Below are 26,960 nucleotides of genomic sequence, written 5' to 3' on the forward strand. Positions count from 1 at the left end.
AAAATACAACACAAAAACATTGTTAACAGTGCAACTCTAATAACCGATAGTTAGATTCACCATCGTCTCAAAATCTGTCCAAGCATCTCCTGTAATTTGGCAAACATATTCCACCGAAGAGCATGTGCAAAAGCATTATTCAACATTCCCCACACAGCAAAGGGTTTATTATGTGGAATGGAGAGAGAGGAAACGCCACTGCGGTTTCTTTCTAAAGCCTCTCCCGTCTCCCATTGCTGAGGTACCACTCTCCGCTTGAACTGTTACTAATGCACAGGGAGGGAGCTGTTTTACCAAAACACAAATCAATAACAATACATGTGGAGAAACATAGAAAATAAAATGTTAATGAAATGGCAAGCAGAAAGGGGATCTACAGGAGATCAAGAACTGGCGGCCTGTAGCTCTGCTCTGCACGGACTACAAGATCTTGTCCAAGCTGTTGGCCAAGAGGCTGAGGAAAGTGATGGAGTATATCATTCACGTGGACCAGACCTATTGTGTACCCGGCAGGCTGATATCTGACAATGTTACTCTAATTCGGGACATTTTGGACCTCTCCAGTTCATTGGGCTGTGAGCTTGGTCTGATTTCTATAGATCAGGAAAAGGCTTTTGACCGAGTTGAGCATCAGTACTTGTGGCAGACACTGGACGCCTTTGGGTTCAACTCTGGTCTCATAGCCAAGATCCAGGTCTTGTACAGTGACATTGAGAGTGTACTCAAGATTAACGGTGGTTTAAGTGCTCCTTTTAAAGTGCAGAGGGGAGTCAGACAGGGCTGTTCCCTATCTGGCATGCTCCACTCCATGACCATAGAGCCTCTCCTTCACAAGCTGAGATTGCGTCTTTCAGGTATAAACCTCCCTGGATGTCAACAAGCTTTTAAATTGTCTGCATATGCTGATGATGTTGTTGTCCTTGTCAAAAAACAAGGTGATATTGATGTCCTTGTCGAAACTACTAATGTGTTTGGTGCATTATCCTCTGCTAAGGTTAACTGGGGGAAAAGTGAAGCTTTAGCAGTCAGTGATGGGCTAAGCAGGGAGCTCGTTCTGCCTGGGGGGTTAAGATGGAAAAGGGAGGTTTTAAATATCTTGGCGTCTATCTCGGTGACGATTCTTTTAAGTGTAAAAACTGGGACAATGTTTTAGAGACAGTCGAGGGACGACTCAGAAGGTGGAAATGGATTTTACCACATATGTCCTTTAAAGGGCGTATTTTAGTGATAAACAACTTGGTATCCTCCATGCTATGGCACCGACTGGCATGTGTGGACCCCCCGGCACGTCTCCTGGCCAGGATACAAGCGCTGTTAGTGGATTTCTTCTGGGACCGTCTGCACTGGGTCCCACAGAGCGTGCTGTTTCTGCCCAAGGAGGACGGAGGACAGGGGCTCATTCACCTGGCCAGCAGGGGCGCTGCTTTCCGACTCCAGTTCATCCAGAGGCTCCTCGCCGGTCCAGCAGACCTCGTCTGGAGGCCCATAGCCCGAGCCATATTGAGTCAGGCTGGAGGTTTGGGTCTCGCTGAGCCTCCGTTTCTGATGGACCTCAGTACTCACAAACTGTGCAACCTTCCACAGTTTTACAATGGACTGTTTACTGTGTGGGGGTTGTTCCACAAACAGAGACCGGACAATTGTGTTTCCCTGTTTTGGCTTTTGAAAGAGCCAGTGGTGCACGGGACCCGCTTCAACGCAGAGCGCACGGCGGGACCTTCTGTGCTGCAGCTGTTCCGCTCGGCGAGGGTCGTCACGCTGGGACACGTGGTGCAACTATGCGGACCTCGTCTGATCAATGCCGCAGCTCTGGCCTCTCGTCTGGGAGTCAGGTCTGTCAGGTTCCTAAGTCACCTACTCGACACCTGGGGGTGTGAGCTGACGCGGGCTGAACTCTCATTGTTAACAGTACACTGTAACGGACACTGTCAGCCTAACGATGACGATCCCTTCCCTGCACTGACACTTGTTCCTGATTTTAAAGACTGTACTGGTCGACTGTTGGAGTCCAGCGAAACTCCTCCTAACAGGTTGAGTGGTATGGGAGGAAAGACAATGTACAAACTGTTGGTTCAGGTTCTGAACAAGGACAAGCTTAGCGGTCGGGTTGACACCCCTTGGAGAGCTCATCTAGGGCTTAATGGTGAGGTCACACCTGCGTGGAGGGCACTTTATAAACCACCGTTAACCAAAAGGGTTGGAGATCTGCAGTGGAGAATCCTGCACGGGATTGTAGCTGTCAATGCTTTCGTGTCTGTGATGAACCCAAATGTCAGTGAGAAGTGTCCTTTCTGCTCGCAGAGAGACGGTGTTTCACTGCTTCATGGACTGTGGCAGACTGGGCTCCTTGTTTCAGCTGCTGCAGCGGATGTTCAGGATGTTTGGAGACACTTTTTCTATGACAATGTTCATATCTTAGGGTCAACTTACACTCAGAAGAGGAAACTGAAATGTCAGTTGTTGAACTTTATTTTGGGTCAAGCTAAAATGGCGATCTACCTCAGCGGACGGAACAAGGTTGAGAACTCTCTGGATGTTGATGCTCCTGTGTTGTTTGTTAGGATGGTGAAGGCCCGGTTACGTGTCGACTTCAGTTTCTACAGAACCACAAATAATGTGGCAGAGTTTTCAAACATATGGAGCCTTAACAGTGTTTTATGTTCTGTTGTAGAGAACGAGCTGGTATTTGGACTCGTTTTGAGTTAAATTCCGTTTTGTTTGTTTGTTGTTGTTTATTTATTCATTAATTTTTATTTGTTAATATTTTTATTTTCGTTTTGAAAATGCAATGTCATTGTATTAGAAATCTGAGTCTGGCAAATAAAGAGGTTTGAAAATTCAAAAAATTCTCTCCTCCTCCTCAGCTGTCTCTCCTCCTCAGCTGTCTCTCCACCTCAGCTGTCTCTCCTCCTCAGCTGTCTCTCCTCCTCAGCTCTGTCTCTCCTCCTCAGATGTCTCTCCTCCTCTCCTCTCCTCTCCTTCCGGTTTCCGTTTCCGGTGAGCGTGAGTGGTTGGTGGTGGTGGATGTGGATGTGTGAGTGGCGTGGCGCTTTGAATGGTTTGCTGTCCCTGTTTATCCTGTCCTCACCTGTCCTCACCTGTCCTATGTGCATGATCAGGTAAGCTTTGTGATATTTCTACTGAGCGTTGATCGACTGATCGGTGGTTTGTCTGGTGGGTTTTGGAGGGATGGCGTCCGCCGAGACGCCACCTCCGTCTATCCGGCAGGGAGTGCGGATAGTCCCGCCGGATAGCAGCGTTAGTGTGGAGGAGGTGCTGTTGGCTGCTGGCGAGCAGGTGGGACGCGACAAACTCTGCTTTGCATCGCGGATGAACAAAGCAGTGGTTGTGTTCGTTAAAGACGAGCCTCTGGTTCATCAGCTGGTGCAGAGTGGAGTGTTTGTCAGGGATCTGTTTGTGCAGGTGTCCCCGCTGTCCGCTCCCTCCACGCGGATCACCGTATCCGGGGTCCCGCCGTTCATTCCCAACGAGCTGCTGGAGAATGAGCTGCGGAGGTTCGGGAAGTTTGCTAGCGTTTTTAAAACGTTGAGTTTGGGGTGTAAAGACCCCAAACTGAAACACGTCCAGTCCCTGAGGCGGCAGGTGTTCATGTTCCTGGACTCGCCCACACAGACACTTGAGGTTTCATTCAGAGTCAAACATGGTGACGGCTCATACATGGTGTATGCCAGCTCAGGACAGATTAAGTGTTTTGAATGTGGAGATGTGGGACATAAACGCTACACCTGTCCACATAAACAGCAGGCGGCGGCTCACGGCACCGATGCGGTGGGTGGCGCGGGTCAGGCAGAGGCGGCGGCTGCCGCTGCGTCTCGCGCGGGCTCCGCTGCTGCTGCTGCCGGCAGCGGCGGCGGCGGGTCCGTGGCCGGTGGCGGTGTTGCGGCCGGGGACGCTGTGGTCCTGCCCGGCGGGCCCGAAGCCGGTGCCGGCAGCGGTGTGGTGGGCGAGGCCGGCCCTGCTGGTGAACCGTCTAATGAAACTGACAGGGAGGAAGCGAGCCGGCCTGAGAGCCGGCAGGCTTCTGTGGCTGCGGAAAGCCTGAGCGGCTCTCAGTGCGCGGCGGCTGAAGCCCAGGCAGAACATGTTGAGGAAGAAGCATCCACAAGCTTTATAGACACACACAACAGTGAGATCACAGGAGAGGGACTGGGTTTGTTCAGCAGCCAGGTGTCAGGGGAGGGAGATGATATGGAGTTTGACTCTGAGTCGGATACCATCTCTGACACCATCTCTGTAAGCGAAACATCCACTAAAACCACAGACCTCTACTAGCTCTGTCTCCTCCTCAGCTCTGTCTCTCCTCCTCAGCTCTGTCTCTCCTCCTCAGCTGTCTCTCTCCTCCTCAGCTGTCTCTCTCCTCCTCAGCTGTCTCTCCTCCTCAGCTGTCTCTCCTCCTCAGCTGTCTCTCTCCTCCTCAGCTGTCTCTCCTCCTCAGCTGTCTCTCTCCTCCTCAGCTGTCTCTCCTCCTCAGCTGTCTCTCCTCCTCAGCTGTCTCTCTCCTCCTCAGCTCTGTCTCTCCTCCTCAGTTCTGTCTGTCTCCTCCTCAGCTGTCTCTCCTCCTCAGCTCTGTCTCTCCTCCTCAGTTCTGTCTGTCTCCTCCTCAGCTGTCTCTCCTCCTCAGCTCTGTCTCTCCTCCTCAGTTCTGTCTCTCTCCTCCTCGTCTGTCTCTCCTCCTCAGCTGTCTCTCCTCCTCGTCTCTGTCTCTCCTCCTCAGCTCTGTCTCTCTCCTCCTCAACTCTGTCTCTCCTCCTCAGCTTTGTCTCTCCTCCTCAGCTCTGTCTCTCTCCTCCTCAGCTGTCTCTCTCCTCCTCAGCTGTCTCTCTCCTCCTCAGCTGTCTCTCCTCCTCAGCTCTGTCTCTCTCCTCCTCAGCTGTCTCTCTCCTCCTCAGCTGTCTCTCTCCTCCTCAGCTGTCTCTCTCCTCCTCAGCTGTCTCTCCTCCTCAGCTCTGTCTCTCTCCTCCTCAGCTCTGTCTCTCCTCCTCAGCTCGGTCTCTCCTCCTCGTCTGTCTCTCCTCCTCAGCTGTCTCTCTCCTCCTCATCTGTCTCTCTCCTCCTCAGCTGTCTCTCCTCCTCAGCTGTCTCTCTCCTTCTCAGCTGTCTCTCCTCCTCAGCTGTCTCTCTCCTCCTCATCTCTGTCTCTGCTCCTCAGCTGTCTCTCCTCCTCAGCTGTCTCTCTCCTCCTCAGCTCTGTCTCTCCTCCTCAGCTCTGTCTCTCTCCTTCTCGTCTGTCTCTCCTCCTCAGCTGTCTCTCCTCCTCAGCTCTGTCTCTCCTCCTCGTCTCTGTCTCTCCTCCTCATCTCTGTCTCTCCTCCTCAGCTCTGTCTCTCTCCTCCTCAGCTCTGTCTCTCCTCCTCCGCTGTCTCTCCTCCTCAGTTCTGTGTCTCTCCTCCTCAGCTCTGTCTCTCCTCCTCAGCTGTGTCTCCTCCTCAGATGTCTCTCTCCTCCTCAGCTGTCTCTCCTCCTCAGCTCTGTCTCTCTCCTCAGCTCTGTCTCCTCCTCATATCTGTCTCTCCTCCTCGTCTCTGTCTCTCTCCTCCTCAGCTGTTTCTCTCCTCCTCAGCTGTCTCTCCTCCTCAGCTCTGTCTCCTCCTCATATCTGTCTCTCCTCCTCGTCTCTGTCTCTCTCCTCAGCTCTGTCTCCTCCTCAGCTCTGTCTCTCCTCCTCAGCTCTGTCTCTCCTCCTCAGCTGTCTCTCCTCCTCAGCTCTGTCTCTCTTCCTCAGCTGTCTCTCCTCCTCATCTCTGTCTCTCCTCCTCAGCTGTCTCTCCTCCTCATCTCTGTCTCTCCTCCTCAGCTCTGTCTCTCCTCCTCAGCTGTCTCTCCTCCTCATCTCTGTCTCTCCTCAGCTCTGTCTCTCCTCCTCAGATGTCTCTCTCCTCCTCAGCTGTCTCTCCTCCTCAGCTCTGTCTCTCCTCCTCAGCTGTCTCTCTCCTCCTCAGCTGTCTCTCGTCCTCAGTTCTGTCTCCTCCTCAGCTGTCTCTCCTCATCTGTCTCTCCTCCTCGTCTCTGTCTCTCCTCCTCAGCTGTCTCTCTCCTCCTCAGCTCTGTCTCTCCTCCTCGTCTGTCTCTCTCCTCCTCAGCTCTGTCTCTCCTCCTCAGCTGTCTCTCTCCTCCTCAGCTCTGTCTCTCTCCTCCTCAGCTGTCTCTCCTCCTCAGCTGTCTCTCTCCTCCTCAGCTGTCTCTCCTCCTCAGCTGTCTCTCTCCTCCTCAGCTGTCTCTCTCCTCCTCAGCTGTCTCTCCTCCTCAGCTCTGTCTCCTCCTCAGCTGTCTCTCTCCTCCTCAGCTGTCTCTCCTCCTCAGCTGTCTCTCTCCTCCTCAGCTGTCTCTCCTCCTCAGCTCTGTCTCTCTCCTCCTCAGCTCTGTCTCTCTCCTCCTCAGCTGTCTCTCTCCTCCTCAGCTGTCTCTCCTCCTCAGCTCTGTCTCTCCTCCTCAGCTCTGTCTCCTCCTCAGCTGTCTCTCTCCTCCTCAGCTGTCTCTCCTCCTCAGCTGTCTCTCTCCTCCTCAGCTGTCTCTCCTCCTCAGCTCTGTCTCTCCTCCTCAGCTCTGTCTCTCTCCTCCTCAGCTCTGTCTCTCTCCTCCTCAGCTTTGTCTCTCCTCCTCGTCTGTCTCTCCTCCTCGTCTGTCTCTCCTCCTCAGCTGTCTCTCCTCCTCAGCTCTGTCTCTCCTCCTCGTCTGTCTCTCCTCCTCAGCTCTGTCTCTCTCCTCCTCAGCTGTCTCTCCTCCTCAGCTCTGTCTCCTCCTCAGCTGTCTCTCCTCCTCAGCTGTCTCTCTCCTCCTCAGCTCTGTCTCTCCTCCTCAGCTGTCTCTCTCCTCCTCAGCTGTCTCTCCTCCTCAGCTCTGTCTCCTCCTCAGCTCTCTCTCCTCCTCAGCTGTCTCTCCTCCTCATCTCTGTCTCTCCTCCTCAGCTCTGTCTCTCCTCCTCAGCTCTGTCTCTCCTCCTCAGCTGTCTCTCTCCTCCTCAGCTCTGTCTCTCCTCCTCAGCTGTCTCTCTCCTCCTCAGCTGTGTCTCCTCCTCAGATGTCTCTCTCCTCCTCAGATGTCTCTCCTCCTCAGCTGTCTCTCCTCCTCAGCTCTGTCTCTCCTCCTCAGCTCTGTCTCTCTCCTCCTCAGCTCTGTCTCCTTCTCAGCTGTCTCTCTCCTCCTCAGCTCTGTCTCCTCCTCAGCTCTGTCTCTCTCCTCCTCAGCTCTGTCTCCTTCTCAGCTGTCTCTCTCCTCCTCAGCTCTGTCTCTCTCCTTCTCAGCTGTCTCTCCTCCTCAGCTCTGTCTCCTCCTCATCTCTGTCTCTCCTCCTCAGCTCTGTCTCTCCTCCTCAGCTGTCTCTCCTCCTCAGCTCTGTCTCTCCTCCTCGTCTGTCTCTCCTCCTCAGCTCTGTCTCCTCCTCAGCTGTCTCTCCTCCTCAGCTCTGTCTCTCCTCCTCGTCTGTCTCTCCTCCTCAGCTCTGTCTCCTCCTCAGCTGTCTCTCCTCCTCAGCTCTGTCTCTCCTCCTCGTCTGTCTCTCCTCCTCAGCTCTCTCTCCTCCTCAGCTGTCTCTCCTCCTCAGCTGTCTCTCCTCCTCAGCTCTGTCTCTCCTCCTCAGCTGTCTCTCTCCTCCTCAGCTGTCTCTCCTCCTCAGCTCTGTCTCTCCTCCTCAGCTGTCTCTCCTCCTCAGTTCTGTCTCCTCCTCAGCTGTCTCTCCTCCTCAGTTCTGTCTCCTCCTCAGCTGTCTCTCCTCATCTGTCTCTCCTCCTCGTCTGTCTCTCCTCCTCATCTGTCTCTCCTCCTCGTCTCTGTCTCTCCTCCTCAGCTCTGTCTCTCCTCATCTGTCTCTCCTCCTCGTCTGTCCTCCTCAGCTCTGTCTCTCCTCCTCAGCTCTGTCTCTCCTCCTCAGCTGTCTCTCTCCTCCTCAGCTGTCTCTCCTCCTCAGCTCTGTCTCTCCTCCTCAATTCTGTCTCCTCCTCATCTGTCTCTCCTCATCTGTCTCTCCTCCTCGTCTGTCTCTCCTCCTCATCTGTCTCTCCTCCTCGTCTCTGTCTCTCCTCCTCAGCTCTGTCTCTCTCCTCCTCAGTTCTGTCTCTCTCCTCCTCAGATCTGTCTCTCTCCTCCTCAGCTGTCTCTCCTCCTCAGCTCTGTCTCTCCTCCTCAGCTCTGTCTCTCTCCTCCTCAGCTCTGTCTCCTCCTCAGCTCTGTGTCTCCTCCTCAGCTGTGTCTCCTCCTCAGCTGTGTCTCTCCTCCTCAGCTCTGTCTCTCCTCCTCAGCTGTCTCTCTCCTCCTCAGCTGTGTCTCCTCCTCAGATGTCTCTCGCCTCCTCAGCTCTGTCTCTCTCCTCCTCAGCTCTGTCTCTCTCCTCCTCAGATGTCTCTCCTCCTCAGCTCTGTCTCTCCTCCTCAGCTCTGTCTCTGTCCTCCTCAGCTGTCTCTCCTCCTCAGCTGTCTCTCCTCCTCAGCTCTGTCTCTCTCCTCCTCAGCTCTGTCTCTCCTCCTCAGCTCTGTCTCTCCTCCTCAGCTCTGTCTCTCCTCCTCAGCTGTCTCTCCTCCTCAGCTCTGTCTCTCCTCCTCAGCTTTGTCTCTCCTCCTCAGCTTTGTCTCTCCTCCTCAGCTCTGTCTCTCTCCTCCTCAGCTGTCTCTCCTCCTCGTCTGTCTCTCCTCCTCAGCTCTGTCTCTCCTCCTCAGCTGTTTCTCTCCTCCTCAGCTGTCTCTCCTCCTCAGCTGTGTCTCCTCCTCAGATGTCTCTCGCCTCATCAGCTCTGTCTCTCCTCCTCAGCTGTGTCCCCTCCTCAGCTCTGTCTCTCCTCCTCAGCTCTGTCTCTCCTCCTCAGCTGTGTCCCCTCCTCAGCTCTGTCTCTCTCCTCCTCAGCTCTGTCTCTCTCCTTCTCAGCTCTGTCTCTCCTCCTCAGCTCTGTCTCTCCTCCTCGTCTGTCTCTCCTCCTCAGCTGTCTCTCCTCCTCAGCTCTGTCTCTCCTCCTCGTCTGTCTCTCCTCCTCAGCTCTGTCTCTCCTCCATGTCTGTCTCTCCTCCTCAGCTCTGTCTCTCCTCCTCAGCTCTGTCTCCTCCTCAGCTGTCTCTCCTCCTCAGCTCTGTCTCTCCTCCTTGTCTGTCTCTCCTCCTCAGCTCTGTCTCTCCTCCTCAGCTGTCTCTCCTCCTCAGCTCTCTGTCTCTCCTCCTCGTCTCTGTCTCTCTCCTCAGCTGTCTCTCCTCCTCAGCTCTGTCTCTCTCCTCCTCAGCTCTGCCTCTCTCCTTCTCAGCTGTCTCTCCTCCTCAGCTGTCTCTCTCCTCCTCAGCTGTCTCTCCTCCTCGTCTGTCTCTCCTCCTCAGCTTTGTCTCTCCTCCTCAGCTGTCTCTCCTCCTCCGCTGTCTCTCCTCCTCGTCTCTGTCTCTCCTCCTCAGCTCTGTCTCTCCTCCTCAGTTCTGTGTCTCTCCTCCTCAGCTCTGTCTCTCTCCTTCTCAGCTGTCTCTCCTCCGCTGTCTCTCCTCCTCAGCTGTCTCTCCTCCTCAGCTGTCTCTCTCCTCCTCAGCTGTCTCTCCTCCTCGTCTGTCTCTCCTCCTCAGCTTTGTCTCTCCTCCTCAGCTGTCTCTCCTCCTCAGCTGTCTCTCCTCCTCAGCTCTGTCTCTCTCCTCCTCAGATGTCTCTCCTCCTCAGATGTCTCTCTCCTCCTCAGCTCTGTCTCTCCTCCTCAGCTGTCTCTCTCCTCCTCAGCTCTGTCTCTCCTCCTCAGCTGTGTCTCCTCCTCAGATGTCTCTCGCCTCCTCAGCTCTGTCTCTCCTCCTCAGCTGTGTCCCCTCCTCAGCTCTGTCTCTCTCCTCCTCAGCTCTGTCTCTCTCCTCCTCAGCTGTCTCTCCTCCTCAGCTTTGTCTCTCCTCCTCAGCTCTGTCTCTCTCCTCCTCAGCTCTGTCTCTCTCCTCCTCAGCTTTGTCTCTCCTCCTCAGCTTTGTCTCTCCTTCTCAGCTCTGTCTCCTCCTCATCTCTGTCTCTCTCCTCCTCAGCTCTGTCTCTCCTCCTCATCTGTCTCTCCTCCTCAGCTGTCTCTCCTCCTCAGCTTTGTCTCTCCTCCTCAGCTCTGTCTCCTCCTCAGCTCTGTCTCTCTCCTTCTCAGCTCTGTCTCCTCCTCATCTCTGTCTCTCCTCCTCAGCTGTCTCTCCTCCTCAGCTCTGTCTCTCCTCCTCGTCTGTCTCTCCTCCTCAGCTGTCTCTCCTCCTCAGCTCTGTCTCTCCTCCTCGTCTGTCTCTCCTCCTCAGCTCTGTCTCTCCTCCTCAGCTGTCTCTCCTCCTCAGCTCTGTCTCTCCTCCTCGTCTGTCTCTCCTCCTCAGCTGTCTCTCCTCCTCAGCTCTGTCTCTCCTCCTTGTCTGTCTCTCCTCCTCAGCTCTGTCTCTCCTCCTCAGCTCTGTCTCCTCCTCAGCTGTCTCTCCTCCTCAGCTCTGTCTCTCCTCCTCAGCTCTGTCTCTCTCCTCAGCTGTCTCTCCTCCTCGTCTCTGTCTCTCTCCTCCTCAGCTCTGTCTCTCTCCTCCTCAGCTCTGTCTCTCCTCCTCCGCTGTCTCTCCTCCTCGTCTGTCTCTCCTCCTCAGCTCTGTCTCTCCTCCTCAGTTCTGTGTCTCTCCTCCTCGTCTCTGTCTCTCTCCTCAGCTGTCTCTCCTCCTCAGCTCTGTCTCTCCTCCTCCGCTGTCTCTCCTCCTCGTCTGTCTCTCCTCCTCAGCTCTGTCTCTCCTCCTCAGCTCTGTCTCTCTCCTCCTCAGCTCTGTCTCCTCCTCAGCTGTCTCTCCTCCTCAGCTCTGTCTCTCTCCTCCTCAGCTCTGTCTCTCTCCTCCTCAGCTGTGTCTCCTCCTCAGATGTCTCTCGCCTCCTCAGCTCTGTCTCTCCTCCTCAGCTGTCTCTCCTCCTCAGCTCTGTCTCTCCTCCTCAGCTCTGTCTCTCTCCTCCTCAGCTGTCTCTCCTCCTCAGCTTTGTCTCTCTCCTCCTCCGCTGTCTCTCCTCCTCAGCTGTCTCTCCTCCTCAGCTCTGTCTCTCTCCTCCTCCGCTGTCTCTCCTCCTCAGCTGTCTCTCCTCCTCAGCTCTGTCTCTCCTCCTCAGCTCTGTCTCTCTCCTCCTCAGCTCTGTCTCCTTCTCAGCTGTCTCTCTCCTCCTCAGCTCTGTCTCCTCCTCAGCTCTGTCTCCTCCTCGTCTCTGTCTCTCTCCTCAGCTGTCTCTCCTCCTCAGCTCTGTCTCTCTCCTCCTCAGCTCTGTCTCTCCTCCTCCGCTGTCTCTCCTCCTCGTCTCTGTCTCTCCTCCTCAGCTCTGTCTCTCCTCCTCAGTTCTGTGTCTCTCCTCCTCAGCTGTCTCTCCTCCGCTGTCTCTCCTCCTCAGCTGTCTCTCCTCCTCAGCTCTGTCTCTCTCCTTCTCAGCTGTCTCTCCTCCTCAGCTGTCTCTCTCCTCCTCAGCTGTCTCTCCTCCTCGTCTGTCTCTCCTCCTCAGCTTTGTCTCTCCTCCTCCGCTGTCTCTCCTCCTCAGCTGTCTCTCTCCTCCTCAGCTGTCTCTCCTCCTCGTCTGTCTCTCCTCCTCAGCTTTGTCTCTCCTCCTCAGCTCTGTCTCTCCTCCTCAGCTGTCTCTCCTCCTCAGCTGTCTCTCCTCCTCAGCTCTGTCTCTCTCCTCCTCAGATGTCTCTCCTCCTCAGATGTCTCTCTCCTCCTCAGCTCTGTCTCTCCTCCTCAGCTGTCTCTCTCCTCCTCAGCTCTGTCTCTCCTCCTCAGCTGTGTCTCCTCCTCAGATGTCTCTCGCCTCCTCAGCTCTGTCTCTCCTCCTCAGCTGTGTCCCCTCCTCAGCTCTGTCTCTCTCCTCCTCAGCTCTGTCTCTCTCCTCCTCAGCTGTCTCTCCTCCTCAGCTTTGTCTCTCCTCCTCAGCTCTGTCTCTCTCCTCCTCAGCTCTGTCTCTCTCCTCCTCAGCTTTGTCTCTCCTCCTCAGCTTTGTCTCTCCTTCTCAGCTCTGTCTCCTCCTCATCTCTGTCTCTCCTCCTCAGCTGTCTCTCCTCCTCAGCTTTGTCTCTCCTCCTCAGCTCTGTCTCCTCCTCAGCTCTGTCTCCTCCTCAGCTCTGTCTCTCCTCCTCAGCTTTGTCTCTCCTCCTCAGCTCTGTCTCCTCCTCAGCTCTGTCTCCTCCTCAGCTCTGTCTCTCCTCCTCAGCTGTGTCCCCTCCTCAGCTCTGTCTCTCTCCTCCTCAGCTCTGTCTCTCTCCTCCTCATCTGTCTCTCCTCCTCAGCTGTCTCTCCTCCTCAGCTTTGTCTCTCCTCCTCAGCTTTGTCTCTCCTCCTCAGCTTTGTCTCTCCTCGTCAGCTCTGTCTCCTCCTCAGCTCTGTCTCCTCCTCAGCTCTGTCTCTCCTCCTCAGCTCTGTCTCCTCCTCAGCTCTGTCTCTCTCCTTCTCAGCTCTGTCTCCTCCTCATCTCTGTCTCTCCTCCTCAGCTGTCTCTCCTCCTCAGCTCTGTCTCTCCTCCTCGTCTGTCTCTCCTCCTCAGCTGTCTCTCCTCCTCAGCTCTGTCTCTCCTCCTCGTCTGTCTCTCCTCCTCAGCTCTGTCTCTCCTCCTCAGCTGTCTCTCCTCCTCAGCTCTGTCTCTCCTCCTCGTCTGTCTCTCCTCCTCAGCTGTCTCTCCTCCTCAGCTCTGTCTCTCCTCCTTGTCTGTCTCTCCTCCTCAGCTCTGTCTCTCCTCCTCAGCTCTGTCTCCTCCTCAGCTGTCTCTCCTCCTCAGCTCTGTCTCTCCTCCTCAGCTCTGTCTCTCTCCTCAGCTGTCTCTCCTCCTCGTCTCTGTCTCTCTCCTCCTCAGCTCTGTCTCTCTCCTCCTCAGCTCTGTCTCTCCTCCTCCGCTGTCTCTCCTCCTCAGCTCTGTCTCTCCTCCTCAGCTCTGTCTCTCCTCCTCCGCTGTCTCTCCTCCTCGTCTGTCTCTCCTCCTCAGCTCTGTCTCTCCTCCTCAGCTCTGTCTCTCTCCTCCTCAGCTCTGTCTCCTCCTCAGCTGTCTCTCCTCCTCAGCTCTGTCTCTCTCCTCCTCAGCTCTGTCTCTCTCCTCCTCAGCTGTGTCTCCTCCTCAGATGTCTCTCGCCTCCTCAGCTCTGTCTCTCCTCCTCAGCTCTGTCTCTCTCCTCCTCAGCTCTGTCTCTCTCCTCAGCTCTGTCTCTCTCCTCCTCAGCTCTGTCTCCTCCTCAGCTTTGTCTCTCTCCTCCTCAGCTCTGTCTCTCTCCTCCTCCGCTGTCTCTCCTCCTCAGCTGTCTCTCCTCCTCAGCTCTGTCTCTCCTCCTCAGCTCTGTCTCTCTCCTCCTCAGCTCTGTCTCCTTCTCAGCTGTCTCTCTCCTCCTCAGCTCTGTCTCCTCCTCAGCTCTGTCTCTCTCCTCCTCAGCTCTGTCTCCTTCTCAGCTCTGTCTCTCCTCCTCAGCTCTGTCTCTCCTCCTCAGCTGTCTCTCCTTCTCAGCTGTCTCTCCTCCTCAGCTCTGTCTCCTCCTCATCTCTGTCTCTCCTCCTCAGCTCTGTCTCTCCTCCTCAGCTGTCTCTCCTCCTCAGCTCTGTCTCTCCTCCTCGTCTGTCTCTCCTCCTCAGCTCTGTCTCCTCCTCAGCTGTCTCTCCTCCTCAGCTCTGTCTCTCCTCCTCGTCTGTCTCTCCTCCTCAGCTCTGTCTCCTCCTCAGCTGTCTCTCCTCCTCAGCTCTGTCTCTCCTCCTCGTCTGTCTCTCCTCCTCAGCTCTCTCTCCTCCTCAGCTGTCTCTCCTCCTCAGCTGTCTCTCCTCCTCAGCTCTGTCTCTCCTCCTCAGCTGTCTCTCTCCTCCTCAGCTGTCTCTCCTCCTCAGCTCTGTCTCTCCTCCTCAGCTGTCTCTCTCCTCCTCAGCTGTCTCTCCTCCTCAGCTGTCTCTCCTCCTCAGTTCTGTCTCCTCCTCAGCTGTCTCTCCTCATCTGTCTCTCCTCCTCGTCTGTCTCTCCTCCTCATCTGTCTCTCCTCCTCGTCTCTGTCTCTCCTCCTCAGCTCTGTCTCTCCTCATCTGTCTCTCCTCCTCGTCTGTCCTCCTCAGCTCTGTCTCTCCTCCTCAGCTCTGTCTCTCCTCCTCAGCTGTCTCTCTCCTCCTCAGCTGTCTCTCCTCCTCAGCTCTGTCTCTCCTCCTCAATTCTGTCTCCTCCTCATCTGTCTCTCCTCATCTGTCTCTCCTCCTCGTCTGTCTCTCCTCCTCATCTGTCTCTCCTCCTCGTCTCTGTCTCTCCTCCTCAGCTCTGTCTCTCTCCTCCTCAGCTCTGTCTCTCTCCTCCTCAGTTCTGTCTCTCTCCTCCTCAGATCTGTCTCTCTCCTCCTCAGCTGTCTCTCCTCCTCAGCTCTGTCTCTCCTCCTCAGCTCTGTCTCTCTCCTCCTCAGCTCTGTCTCCTCCTCAGCTCTGTGTCTCCTCCTCAGCTGTGTCTCTCCTCCTCAGCTCTGTCTCTCCTCCTCAGCTGTCTCTCTCCTCCTCAGCTGTGTCTCCTCCTCAGATGTCTCTCGCCTCCTCAGCTCTGTCTCTCTCCTCCTCAGCTCTGTCTCTCTCCTCCTCAGATGTCTCTCCTCCTCAGCTCTGTCTCTCCTCCTCAGCTCTGTCTCTCCTCCTCAGCTGTCTCTCTCCTCCTCAGCTCTGTCTCTCTCCTCCTCAGCTGTCTCTCCTCCTCAGCTCTGTCTCTCCTCCTCAGCTGTCTCTCTCCTCCTGAGCTCTGTCTCTCTCCTCCTCAGCTGTCTCTCTCCTCAGCTGTCTCTCTCCTCAGCTGTCTCTCCTCCTCAGCTCTGCCTCTCTCCTCCTCAGCTCTGTCTCTACTCCTCAGCTCTGTCTCCTCCTCAGCTGTCTCTCCTCCTCAGCTCTGTCTCTCTCCTCAGCTGTCTCTCCTCCTCAGCTGTCTCTCCTCCTCAGCTGTGTCTCCTCCTCAGCTGTCTCTCCTCCTCAGCTGTCTCTCCTCCTCAGCTGTCTCTCCTCCTCAGCTCTGTCTCTCTCCTCCTCACCTCTGTCTCTCTCCTCCTCACCTCTGTCTCTCTCCTCCTCACCTCTGTCTCTCCTCCTCAGCTGTCTCTCTCCTCAGCTCTGTCTCTCCTCCTCAGCTGTCTCTCCTCCTCAGCTGTCTCTCCTCCTCAGCTGTGTCTCCTCCTCAGCTGTCTCTCCTCCTCAGCTGTCTCTCCTCCTCAGCTCTGTCTCTCCTCCTCAGCTGTCTCTCCTCCTCAGCTGTCTCTCCTCCTCAGCTCTGTCTCTCTCCTCCTCAGCTGTGTCTCCTCCTCAGCTCTGTCTCTCTCCTCCTCACCTCTGTCTCTCTCCTCCTCACCTCTGTCTCTCCTCCTCAGCTCTGTCTCTCCTCCTCAGCTGTGTCTCCTCCTCAGCTCTGTCTCTCCTCCTCAGCTGTCTCTCTCCTCCTCAGCTGTCTCTCCTCCTCAGCTCTGTCTCTCTCCTCCTCAGCTCTGTCTCTCCTCCTCAGCTGTCTCTCCTCCTCAGCTCTGTCTCTCTCCTCCTCAGCTGTCTCTCCTCCTCAGCTGTGTCTCCTCCTCATCTCTGTCTCTCTCCTCAGCTCTGTCTCTCCTCCTCAGCTGTCTCTCCTCCTCATCTCTGTCTCTCCTCCTCATCTCTGTCTCTCCTCCTCAGCTGTCTCTCTCCTCCTCAGCTCTGTCTCTCCTCCTCAGCTCTGTCTCTCTCCTCCTCAGCTCTGTCTCTCCCCTCCTCAGCTCTGTCTCTCCTCCTCAGCTGTCTCTCCTCCTCAGCTGTCTCTCCTCCTCAGCTCTGTCTCTCTCCTCCTCAGCTCTGTCTCTCCTCCTCAGCTGTCTCTCCTCCTCAGCTGTGTCTCCTCCTCAGCTCTGTCTCTCCTCCTCAGCTCTGTCTCTCTCCTCCTCAGCTCTGTCTCTCCTCCTCAGCTGTGTCTCCTCCTCAGCTCTGTCTCTCTCCTCCTCAGCTCTGTCTCCTCCTCAGCTCTGTCTCTCCTCCTCAGCTGTGTCTCCTCCTCAGATGTCTCTCTCCTCCTCAGATGTCTCTCTCCTCCTCAGCTGTCTCTCCTGCTCAGCTCTGTCTCTCTCCTCCTCAGCTCTGTCTCTCCTCCTCAGCTGTCTCTCCTCCTCAGCTCTGTCTCTCCTCCTCAGCTCTGTCTCTCTCCTCCTCAGCTCTGTGTCTCTCCTCCTCAGCTCTGTCTCTCTCCTCCTCAGCTCTGTCTCTCCTCCTCGTCTGTCTCTCCTCCTCAGCTCTGTCTCTCCTGCTCAGCTCTGTCTCTCCTCCTCAGCTGTCTCTCCTCCTCAGCTCTGTCTCTCCTCCTCAGCTGTCTCTCCTGCTCAGCTCTGTCTCTCTCCTCCTCAGCTCTGTCTCTCTCCTCCTCAGCTCTGTCTCTCTCCTCCTCAGCTCTGTCTCTCCTCCTCAGCTGTCTCTCCTCCTCAGCTCTGTCTCTCCTCCTCAGCTCTGTCTCTCTCCTCCTCAGCTCTGTCTCTCTCCTCCTCAGCTCTGTCTCTCCTCCTCGTCTGTCTCTCCTCCTCAGCTCTGTCTCTCCTCCTCAGCTCTGTCTCCTCCTCAGCTGTCTCTCCTCCTCAGGTCTGTCTCTCTCCTCCTCAGCTCTGTCTCTCCTCCTCAGCTCTGTCTCCTCCTCAGCTGTCTCTCCTCCTCAGGTCTGTCTCTCTCCTCCTCAGCTGTCTCTCCTCCTCAGCTGTCTCTCCTCCTCAGCTCTGTCTCTCCTCCTCAGCTGTCTCTCTCCTCAGCTCTGTCTCTCCTCCTCAGCTCTGTCTCTCCTCCTCAGCTGTCTCTCGTCCTCGTCTGTCTCTCCTCCTCAGCTCTGTCTCTCCTCCTCAGCTGTCTCTCCTCCTCAGCTCTGTCTCCTCCTCAGCTGTCTCTCTCCTCCTCAGCTCTGTCTCTCCTCCTCAGCTGTCTCTCTCCTCCTCAGCTCTGTCTCTCCTCCTCAGCTGTCTCTCCTCCTCGTCTCTGTCTCTCCTCCTCAGCTGTCTCTCCTCCTCAGCTCTGTCTCCTCCTCAACTCTGTCTCTCCTCCTCAGCTCTGTCTCTCTCCTCCTCAGCTCTGTCTCTCCTCCTCAGCTCTGTCTCTCCTCCTCAGCTGTCTCTCTCCTCCTCAGCTGTCTCTCCTCCTCAGCTGTGTCTCTCCTCCTCAGCTCTGTCTCCTCCTCAGCTCTGTCTCTCTCCTCCTCAGCTCTGTCTCTCCTCCTCAGCTGTCTCTCTCCTCCTCAGCTGTCTCTCCTCCTCAGCTGTCTCTCCTCCTCAGCTGTCTCTCTCCTCCTCAGCTGTCTCTCCTCCTCAGCTGTGTCTCTCCTCCTCAGCTCTGTCTCTCTCCTCCTCATCTCTGTCTCCTCCTCAGCTCTGTCTCTCTCCTCCTCAGCTGTCTCTCCTCCTCATCTCTGTCTCCTCCTCAGTCGTCTCTCCTCCTCAGCTGTCTCTCTCCTCCTCAGCTGTGTGTCTCTCCTCAGCTCTGTCTCCTCCTCAGCTGTCTCTCCTCCTCAGCTCTGTCTCTCTCCTCCTCAGCTGTCTCTCTCCTCAGCTCTGTCTCTCCTCCTCAGCTGTCTCTCCTCCTCATCTCTGTCTCTCCTCCTCAGCTCTGTCTCTCCTCCTCAGCTGTGTGTCTCTCCTCAGCTCTGTCTCCTCCTCAGCTGTCTCTCCTCCTCAGCTCTGTCTCTCTCCTCCTCAGCTGTCTCTCTCCTCAGCTCTGTCTCTCCTCCTCAGCTGTCTCTCATCCTCAGCTGTCTCTCGTCCTCAGCTGTCTCTCCTCCTCAGCTCTGTCTCCTCCTCAGCTCTGTCTCTCCTCCTCAGCTCTGTCTCTCCTCCTCAGCTGTCTCTCCTCCTCAGCTCTGTCTCTCCTCAGCTGTCTCTCCTCCTCAGCTCTGTCTCTCTCCTCCTCAGCTCTGTCTCTCCTCCTCAGCTGTCTCTCCTCCTCAGCTGTCTCTCTCCTCAGCTCTGTCTCTCCTCCTCAGCTCTGTCTCTCTCCTCCTCAGCTCTGTCTCTCTCCTCCTCAGCTGTCTCTCCTCCTCAGCTCTGTCTCTCTCCTCCTCAGCTCTGTCTCTCTCCTCCTCAGCTGTCTCTCCTCCTCAGCTGTCTCTCTCCTCCTCAGCTCTGTCTCTCTCCTCCTCAGCTGTCTCTCCTCCTCAGCTCTGTCTCTCTCCTCCTCACCTCTGTCTCTCCTCCTCAGCTCTGTCTCTCTCCTCCTCAGCTGTCTCTCTCCTCCTCAGCTCTGTCTCTCCTCCTCAGCTGTCTCTCTCCTCAGCTGTCTCTCCTCCTCAGCTCTGTCTCCTCCTCAGCTCTGTCTCTCTCCTCCTCAGCTCTGTCTCTCTCCTCCTCAGCTGTCTCTCTCCTCCTCAGCTGTCTCTCTCCTCCTCAGCTGTCTCTCCTCCTCAGCTGTCTCTCTCCTCAGCTCTGTCTCTCCTCCTCAGCTCTGTCTCTCTCCTCCTCACCTCTGTCTCCTCCTCAGCTCTGTGTCTCTCCTCCTCAGCTCTGTCTCTCTCCTCCTCAGCTGTCTCTCCTCCTCAGCAGTGTCTCCTCCTCAGCTCTGTCTCTCCTCCTCAGCTGTCTCTCCTCCTCAGCTGTGACTCCTCCTCAGCTCTGTCTCTCTCCTCCTCAGCTCTGTCTCTCCTCCTCAGCTCTGTCTCTCTCCTCCTCAGCTGTCTCTCCTCCTCAGCTCTGTCTCTCCTCCTCAGCTGTCTCTCTCCTCCTCAGCTCTGTCTCTCCTCCTCAGCTGTCTCTCCCCTCCTCAGCTCTGTCTCTCTCCTCCTCAGCTCTGTCTCTCCTCCTCAGCTGTCTCTCCTCCTCAGCTGTCTCTCTCCTCCTCAGGTCTGTCTCTCTAATCCTCACCTCTGTCTCTCCTCCTCAGCTGTCTCTCCTCCTCAGCTCTGTCTCTCTCCTCCTCAGCTGTCTCTCCTCCTCAGCTGTCTCTCTCCTCCTCAGGTCTGTCTCTCTCCTCCTCACCTCTGTCTCTCCTCCTCAGTTGTCTCTCCTCCTCAGCTGTGTCTCCTCCTCATCTCTGTCTCTCTCCTCCTCAGCTGTGTCTCCTCCTCAGGTCTGTCTCTCTCCTCCTCAGCTGTCTCTCCTCCTCAGCTCTGTCTCTCTCCTCCTCAGCTGTCTCTCCTCCTCAGCTCTGTCTCTCTCCTCCTCAGCTCTGTCTCTCTCCTCAGCTCTGTCTCTCCTCCTCAGCTGTCTCTCCTCCTCATCTCTGTCTCTCCTCCTCAGCTCTGTCTCTCTCCTCCTCAGCTCTGTCTCTCCTCCTCAGCTCTGTCTCTCCTCCTCAGCTGTCTCTCTCCTCCTCAGCTCTGTCTCTCTCCTCCTCAGCTGTCTCTCCTCCTCAGCTCTGTCTCTCCTCCTCAGCTGTCTCTCTCCTCCTCAGCTCTGTCTCTCTCCTCCTCAGCTGTCTCTCTCCTCAGCTGTCTCTCTCCTCAGCTGTCTCTCTCCTCAGCTGTCTCTCTCCTCAGCTCTGTCTCTCTCCTCAGCTCTGTCTCTCTCCTCAGCTCTGTCTCTCCTCCTCAGCTCTGTCTCTACTCCTCAGCTGTCTCTCCTCCTCAGCTCTGTCTCCTCCTCAGCTGTCTCTCCTCCTCAGCTCTGTCTCTCTCCTCAGCTGTCTCTCCTCCTCAGCTGTCTCTCCTCCTCAGCTGTGTCTCCTCCTCAGCTGTCTCTCCTCCTCAGCTCTGTCTCTCCTCCTCAGCTGTCTCTCCTCCTCAGCTGTCTCTCCTCCTCAGCTGTGTCTCCTCCTCAGCTGTCTCTCCTCCTCAGCTCTGTCTCTCCTCCTCAGCTGTCTCTCCTCCTCAGCTGTCTCTCCTCCTCAGCTCTGTCTCTCTCCTCCTCAGCTGTCTCTCCTCCTCAGCTCTGTCTCTCCTCCTCAGCTGTCTCTCCTCCTCAGCTGTGTCTCCTCCTCAGCTCTGTCTCCTCCTCAGCTCTGTCTCTCCTCCTCAGCTCTGTCTCTCCTCCTCAGCTGTCTCTCCTCCTCAGCTCTGTCTCCTCCTCAGCTGTCTCTCTCCTCCTCAGCTCTGTCTCTCCTCCTCAGCTGTCTCTCTCCTCCTCAGCTCTGTCTCTCCTCCTCAGCTGTCTCTCCTCCTCGTCTCTGTCTCTCCTCCTCAGCTGTCTCTCCTCCTCAGCTCTGTCTCCTCCTCAACTCTGTCTCTCCTCCTCAGCTCTGTCTCTCTCCTCCTCAGCTCTGTCTCTCCTCCTCAGCTCTGTCTCTCCTCCTCAGCTGTCTCTCTCCTCCTCAGCTGTCTCTCCTCCTCAGCTGTGTCTCTCCTCCTCAGCTCTGTCTCCTCCTCAGCTCTGTCTCTCTCCTCCTCAGCTCTGTCTCTCCTCCTCAGCTGTCTCTCTCCTCCTCAGCTGTCTCTCCTCCTCAGCTGTCTCTCCTCCTCAGCTGTCTCTCTCCTCCTCAGCTGTCTCTCCTCCTCAGCTGTGTCTCTCCTCCTCAGCTGTCTCTCCTCCTCAGCTCTGTCTCTCTCCTCCTCATCTCTGTCTCCTCCTCAGCTCTGTCTCTCTCCTCCTCAGCTGTCTCTCCTCCTCATCTCTGTCTCCTCCTCAGTCGTCTCTCCTCCTCAGCTGTCTCTCTCCTCCTCAGCTGTGTGTCTCTCCTCAGCTCTGTCTCTCTCCTCCTCAGCTGTCTCTCCTCCTCAGCTCTGTCTCTCTCCTCCTCAGCTGTCTCTCTCCTCAGCTCTGTCTCTCCTCCTCAGCTGTCTCTCCTCCTCATCTCTGTCTCTCCTCCTCAGCTCTGTCTCTCCTCCTCAGCTGTGTGTCTCTCCTCAGCTCTGTCTCCTCCTCAGCTGTCTCTCCTCCTCAGCTCTGTCTCTCTCCTCCTCAGCTGTCTCTCCTCCTCAGCTGTCTCTCATCCTCAGCTGTCTCTCGTCCTCAGCTGTCTCTCCTCCTCAGCTCTGTCTCCTCCTCAGCTCTGTCTCTCCTCCTCAGCTCTGTCTCTCCTCCTCAGCTGTCTCTCCTCCTCAGCTCTGTCTCTCCTCAGCTGTCTCTCCTCCTCAGCTCTGTCTCTCTCCTCCTCAGCTCTGTCTCTCCTCCTCAGCTCTGTCTCTCCTCCTCAGCTGTCTCTCCTCCTCAGCTGTCTCTCTCCTCAGCTCTGTCTCTCCTCCTCAGCTCTGTCTCTCTCCTCCTCAGCTCTGTCTCTCTCCTCCTCAGCTGTCTCTCCTCCTCAGCTCTGTCTCTCTCCTCCTCAGCTCTGTCTCTCTCCTCCTCAGCTGTCTCTCCTCCTCAGCTGTCTCTCTCCTCCTCAGCTCTGTCTCTCTCCTCCTCAGCTGTCTCTCCTCCTCAGCTCTGTCTCTCTCCTCCTCACCTCTGTCTCTCCTCCTCAGCTCTGTCTCTCTCCTCCTCAGCTGTCTCTCTCCTCCTCAGCTCTGTCTCTCCTCCTCAGCTCTGTCTCTCTCCTCCTCAGCTGTCTCTCTCCTCAGCTGTCTCTCCTCCTCAGCTCTGTCTCCTCCTCAGCTCTGTCTCTCTCCTCCTCAGCTCTGTCTCTCTCCTCCTCAGCTGTCTCTCTCCTCCTCAGCTGTCTCTCTCCTCCTCAGCTGTCTCTCCTCCTCAGCTGTCTCTCTCCTCAGCTCTGTCTCTCCTCCTCAGCTCTGTCTCTCTCCTCCTCACCTCTGTCTCCTCCTCAGCTCTGTGTCTCTCCTCCTCAGCTCTGTCTCTCTCCTCCTCAGCTGTCTCTCCTCCTCAGCTGTCTCTCCTCCTCAGCAGTGTCTCCTCCTCAGCTCTGTCTCTCCTCCTCAGCTGTCTCTCCTCCTCAGCTGTGACTCCTCCTCAGCTCTGTCTCTCTCCTCCTCAGCTCTGTCTCTCCTCCTCAGCTCTGTCTCTCTCCTCCTCAGCTGTCTCTCCTCCTCAGCTCTGTCTCTCCTCCTCAGCTGTCTCTCTCCTCCTCAGCTCTGTCTCTCCTCCTCAGCTGTCTCTCCTCCTCAGCTCTGTCTCTCCTCCTCAGCTGTCTCTCCCCTCCTCAGCTCTGTCTCTCTCCTCCTCAGCTCTGTCTCTCCTCCTCAGCTGTCTCTCCTCCTCAGCTGTCTCTCTCCTCCTCAGGTCTGTCTCTCTAATCCTCACCTCTGTCTCTCCTCCTCAGCTGTCTCTCCTCCTCAGCTCTGTCTCTCTCCTCCTCAGCTGTCTCTCCTCCTCAGCTGTCTCTCTCCTCCTCAGGTCTGTCTCTCTCCTCCTCACCTCTGTCTCTCCTCCTCAGTTGTCTCTCCTCCTCAGCTGTGTCTCCTCCTCATCTCTGTCTCTCTCCTCCTCAGCTGTGTCTCCTCCTCAGGTCTGTCTCTCTCCTCCTCAGCTGTCTCTCCTCCTCAGCTCTGTCTCTCTCCTCCTCAGCTGTCTCTCCTCCTCAGCTCTGTCTCTCTCCTCCTCAGCTCTGTCTCTCTCCTCAGCTCTGTCTCTCCTCCTCAGCTGTCTCTCCTCCTCATCTCTGTCTCTCCTCCTCAGCTCTGTCTCTCTCCTCCTCAGCTCTGTCTCTCCTCCTCAGCTCTGTCTCTCCTCCTCAGCTGTCTCTCTCCTCCTCAGCTCTGTCTCTCTCCTCCTCAGCTGTCTCTCCTCCTCAGCTCTGTCTCTCCTCCTCAGCTGTCTCTCTCCTCCTCAGCTCTGTCTCTCTCCTCCTCAGCTGTCTCTCTCCTCAGCTGTCTCTCTCCTCAGCTGTCTCTCCTCCTCAGCTCTGCCTCTCTCCTCCTCAGCTCTGTCTCTACTCCTCAGCTGTCTCTCCTCCTCAGCTCTGTCTCCTCCTCAGCTGTCTCTCCTCCTCAGCTCTGTCTCTCTCCTCAGCTGTCTCTCCTCCTCAGCTGTCTCTCCTCCTCAGCTGTGTCTCCTCCTCAGCTGTCTCTCCTCCTCAGCTCTGTCTCTCCTCCTCAGCTGTCTCTCCTCCTCAGCTGTCTCTCCTCCTCAGCTGTCTCTCCTCCTCAGCTCTGTCTCTCTCCTCCTCACCTCTGTCTCTCTCCTCCTCACCTCTGTCTCTCCTCCTCAGCTGTCTCTCTCCTCAGCTCTGTCTCTCCTCCTCAGCTGTCTCTCCTCCTCAGCTGTCTCTCCTCCTCAGCTGTGTCTCCTCCTCAGCTGTCTCTCCTCCTCAGCTCTGTCTCTCCTCCTCAGCTGTCTCTCCTCCTCAGCTGTCTCTCCTCCTCAGCTCTGTCTCTCTCCTCCTCAGCTGTGTCTCCTCCTCAGCTCTGTCTCTCCTCCTCACCTCTGTCTCTCCTCCTCAGCTCTGTCTCTCCTCCTCAGCTGTGTCTCCTCCTCAGCTCTGTCTCCTCCTCAGCTCTGTCTCTCCTCCTCAGCTCTGTCTCTCTCCTCCTCAGCTCTGTCTCCTCCTCAGCTGTCTCTCCTCCTCAGCTCTGTCTCTCCTCCTCAGCTCTGTCTCCTCCTCAGCTGTCTCTCCTCCTCAGCTCTGTCTCTCCTCCTCAGCTCTGTCTCCTCCTCAGCTCTGTCTCTCTCCTCCTCAGCTCTGTCTCTCCTCCTCGTCTGTCTCTCCTCCTCAGCTCTGTCTCTCTCCTCCTCAGCTGTCTCTCCTCCTCAGCTCTGTCTCTCTCCTCAGCTCTGTCTCTCCTCCTCAGCTCTGTCTCCTCCTCAGCTCTGTCTCTCCTCCTCAGCTCTGTCTCTCTCCTCCTCAGCTCTGTCTCCTCCTCAGCTCTGTCTCCTCCTCAGCTCTGTCTCTCTCCTCCTCAGCTCTGTCTCTCCTCCTCAGCTCTGTCTCTCTCCTCCTCAACTGTCTCTCCTCCTCAGCTTTGTCTCTCCTCCTCGTCTGTCTCTCCTCCTCAGCTCTGTCTCTCCTCCTCAGCTGTCTCTCCTCCTCAGCTCTGTCTCTCTCCTCCTCAGCTGTCTCTCCTCCTCGTCTGTCTCTCCTCCTCAGCTCTGTCTCCTCCTCATCTCTGTCTCCTCCTCATCTCTGTCTCTCTCCTCCTCAGCTGTCTCTCCTCCTCAGCTCTGTCTCTCTCCTCCTCGTCTGTCTCTCCTCCTCAGCTCTGTCTCCTCCTCAGCTCTGTCTCCTCCTCAGCTGTGTCTCCTCCTCAGCTCTGTCTCTCCTCCTCAGCTGTCTCTCCTCCTCAGCTCTGTCTCTCCTCCTCAGCTGTCTCTCCTCCTCAGCTCTGTCTCTCCTCCTCAGCTGTCTCTCCTCCTCAGCTGTCTCTCTCCTCCTCGGCTGTCTCTCCTCCTCGTCTGTCTCTCCTCCTCATCTGTCTCTCCTCCTCGTCTCTGTCTCTCCTCCTCAGATGTCTCTCCTCCTCAGCTGTCTCTCTCCTCCTCAGCTGTCTCTCCTCCTCAGCTCTGTCTCTCTCCTCCTCAGCTTTGTCGCTCCTCCTCAGCTCTGTCTCTCCTCCTCGTCTGTCTCTCCTCCTCAGCTCTGTCTCTCTCCTCCTCAGCTCTGTCTCTCTCCTCCTCAGCTTTGTCGCTCCTCCTCAGCTCTGTCTCTCCTCCTCGTCTGTCTCTCCTCCTCAGCTCTGTCTGTCTCCTCCTCAGCTTTGTCTCTCCTCCTCAGCTCTGTCTCTCCTCCTCGTCTGTCTCTCCTCCTCAGCTCTGTCTCCTCCTCAGCTCTGTCTCCTCCTCAGCTGTCTCTCCTCCTCAGCTCTGTCTCTCCTCCTCAGCTGTCTCTCTCCTCCTCAGCTCTGTCTCTCTCCTCCTCAGCTCTGTCTCTCCTCCTCAGCTGTGTCTCCTCCTCAGATGTCTCTCGCCTCCTCAGCTCCGTCTCTCTCCTCCTCAGCTGTCTCTCCTCCTCAGCTCTGTCTCTCTCCTCCTCAGCTCTGTCTCTCTCCTCAGCTCTGTCTCCTCCTCAGCTCTGTCTCTCCTCCTCAGCTCTGTCTCTCTCCTCCTCAGCTGTCTCTCCTCCTCAGCTGTCTCTCCTCCTCAGCTGTCTCTCTCCTCCTCAGCTGTCTCTCCTCCTCAGCTGTGTCTCTCCTCCTCAGCTGTCTCTCCTCCTCAGCTCTGTCTCTCTCCTCCTCATCTCTGTCTCCTCCTCAGCTCTGTCTCTCTCCTCCTCAGCTGTCTCTCCTCCTCATCTCTGTCTCCTCCTCAGCCGTCTCTCCTCCTCAGCTGTCTCTCTCCTCCTCAGCTGTCTCTCCTCCTCATCTCTGTCTCTCCTCCTCAGCTCTGTCTCTCCTCCTCAGATGTCTCTCCTCCTCTCCTCTCCTCTCCTTCCGGTTTCCGTTTCCGGTGAGCGTGAGTGGTTGGTGGTGGTGGTGGATGTGTGAGTGGCGCGGAGCTTTGAATTGTTTGCTGTCCCTGTTTATCCTGTCCTCACCTGTCCTCACCTGTCCTATGTGCATGATCAGGTAAGCTTTGTGATACTTCTACTGAGTGTTGATCGACTGATCGGTGGTTTGTCTGGTGGGTTTTGGAGGGATGGCGTCCGCCGAGACGCCACCTCCGTCTATCCGGCAGGGAGTGCGGATAGTCCCGCCGGATAGCAGCGTTAGTGTGGAGGAGGTGCTGTTGGCTGCTGGCGAGCAGGTGGGACACGACAAACTCTGCTTTGCATCGCGGATGAACAAAGCAGTGGTTGTGTTCGTTAAAGACGAGCCTCTGGTTCATCAGCTGGTGCAGAGCGGAGTGTTTGTCAGGGATCTGTTTGTGCAGGTGTCGCCGCTGTCCGCTCCCTCCACGCGGATCACCGTATCCGGGGTCCCGCCGTTCATTCCCAACGAGCTGCTGGAGAATGAGCTGCGGAGGTTCGGGAAGTTTGCTAGCGGTTTTAAAACGTTGAGTTTGGGGTGTAAAGACCCCAAACTGAAACACGTCCAGTCCCTGAGGCGGCAGGTGTTCATGTTCCTGGACTCGCCCACACAGACACTTGAGGTTTCATTCAGAGTCAAACATGGTGACGGCTCATACATGGTGTATGCCAGCTCAGGACAGATTAAGTGTTTTGAATGTGGAGATGTGGGACATAAACGCTACACCTGTCCACATAAACAGCAGGCGGCGGCTCACGGCACCGATGCGGTGGGTGGCGCGGGTCAGGCAGAGGCGGCGGCTGCCGCTGCGTCTCGCGCGGGCTCCGCTGCTGCTGCTGCCGGCGGCGGCGGCGGGTCCGTGGCCGGTGGCGGTGTTGCGGCCGGGGACGCGGTGGTCCTGCCCGGCGGGCCCGAAGCCGGTGCCGGCAGCGGTGTGGTGGGCGAGGCCGGCCCTGCTGGTGAACCGTCTAATGAAACTGACAGGGAGGAAGCGAGTCGGCCTGAGAGCCGGCAGGCTTCTGTGGCTGCAGAAAACCTGAGCGGCTCTCAGTGCGCGGCGGCTGAAGCCCAGGCAGAACATGTTGAGGAAGAAGCATCCACAAGCTTTATAGACACACACAACAGTGAGATCACAGGAGAGGGACTGGGTTTGTTCAGCAGCCAGGTGTCAGGGGAGGGAGATGATATGGAGTTTGACTCTGAGTCGGATACCATCTCTGACACCATCTCTGTAAGTGAAACATCCACTAAAACCACAGACCTCTACTCTCTTGAGGAAATAAATCAGTTTCTGGATGAAACCTTCAAAAAATCTGTAAGAGTGAGTGATTATTTCAGTGACACTGACAAATTCATTAGATCAGTTGATGTCCTGAAAAGATTGGTCGGTTTTGACCTTTTGGACGAGAAAAAACGCTTTCGTCTAAAAAAACACTTAACAACTTTGAGGAAAGCAACAAAAGGCAAAACGGTCAGAAGAAGGACCAGAAAGTGATACAAGATCATGAATCATCACATGATGGGTTTCTCTTTCCACTGTTCTCTGCTAGCTTTCTCCTGTCTTTTCTTAAACCTCTTCATGCAGAGCCTAAAAATAGGGTCTCTTAACATCAATGGGGGGAGAGATGGACGAAAAAGGGCTCTGATTTCTGAAGTTTCCACATTAAAAAAGATAGATGTGTTGTTCCTGCAGGAGACACATTCAAATCAAGCAAATGAAATAGACTGGAGCTTATGGTGGCAGGGTCCATGTGTCCTCAGTCATGGCACCAACTTCAGTGCAGGAGTAGCTGTTTTGTTTAGTACATCTGCAAATGCAACAGTTTTATCCTCCACTGAAGTTGTGAAGGGCCGGTTGCTCATTGTACAGGCAGAAATACACAACAACGTTTTCT

At 56.0% G+C, this 26,960-nt stretch overlaps 1 protein-coding gene across 1 annotated transcript; it reads left to right on the plus strand.

Moving 5' to 3' along the window:
- Positions 1 to 3,189: 3,189 nt before the first annotated feature.
- On the plus strand, positions 3,190 to 25,196 carry LOC311267760 (uncharacterized protein; the record flags this gene model as incomplete). The annotated part of the gene is made up of 4 exons (XM_084370990.1): positions 3,190 to 4,254; positions 9,259 to 9,566; positions 10,017 to 11,086; positions 25,165 to 25,196. The coding sequence occupies 4 exons, from the start codon at positions 3,190 to 3,192 to the stop codon at positions 25,194 to 25,196; spliced, it is 2,475 nt and encodes an 824-aa protein (XP_084227116.1).
- Positions 25,197 to 26,960: the final 1,764 nt, after the last annotated feature.

This window comes from Pagrus pagrus (assembly GCF_965226575.1).
Source record: "Pagrus pagrus genome assembly, chromosome: 13".
Classification (NCBI taxonomy): domain Eukaryota; kingdom Metazoa; phylum Chordata; class Actinopteri; order Spariformes; family Sparidae; genus Pagrus; species Pagrus pagrus.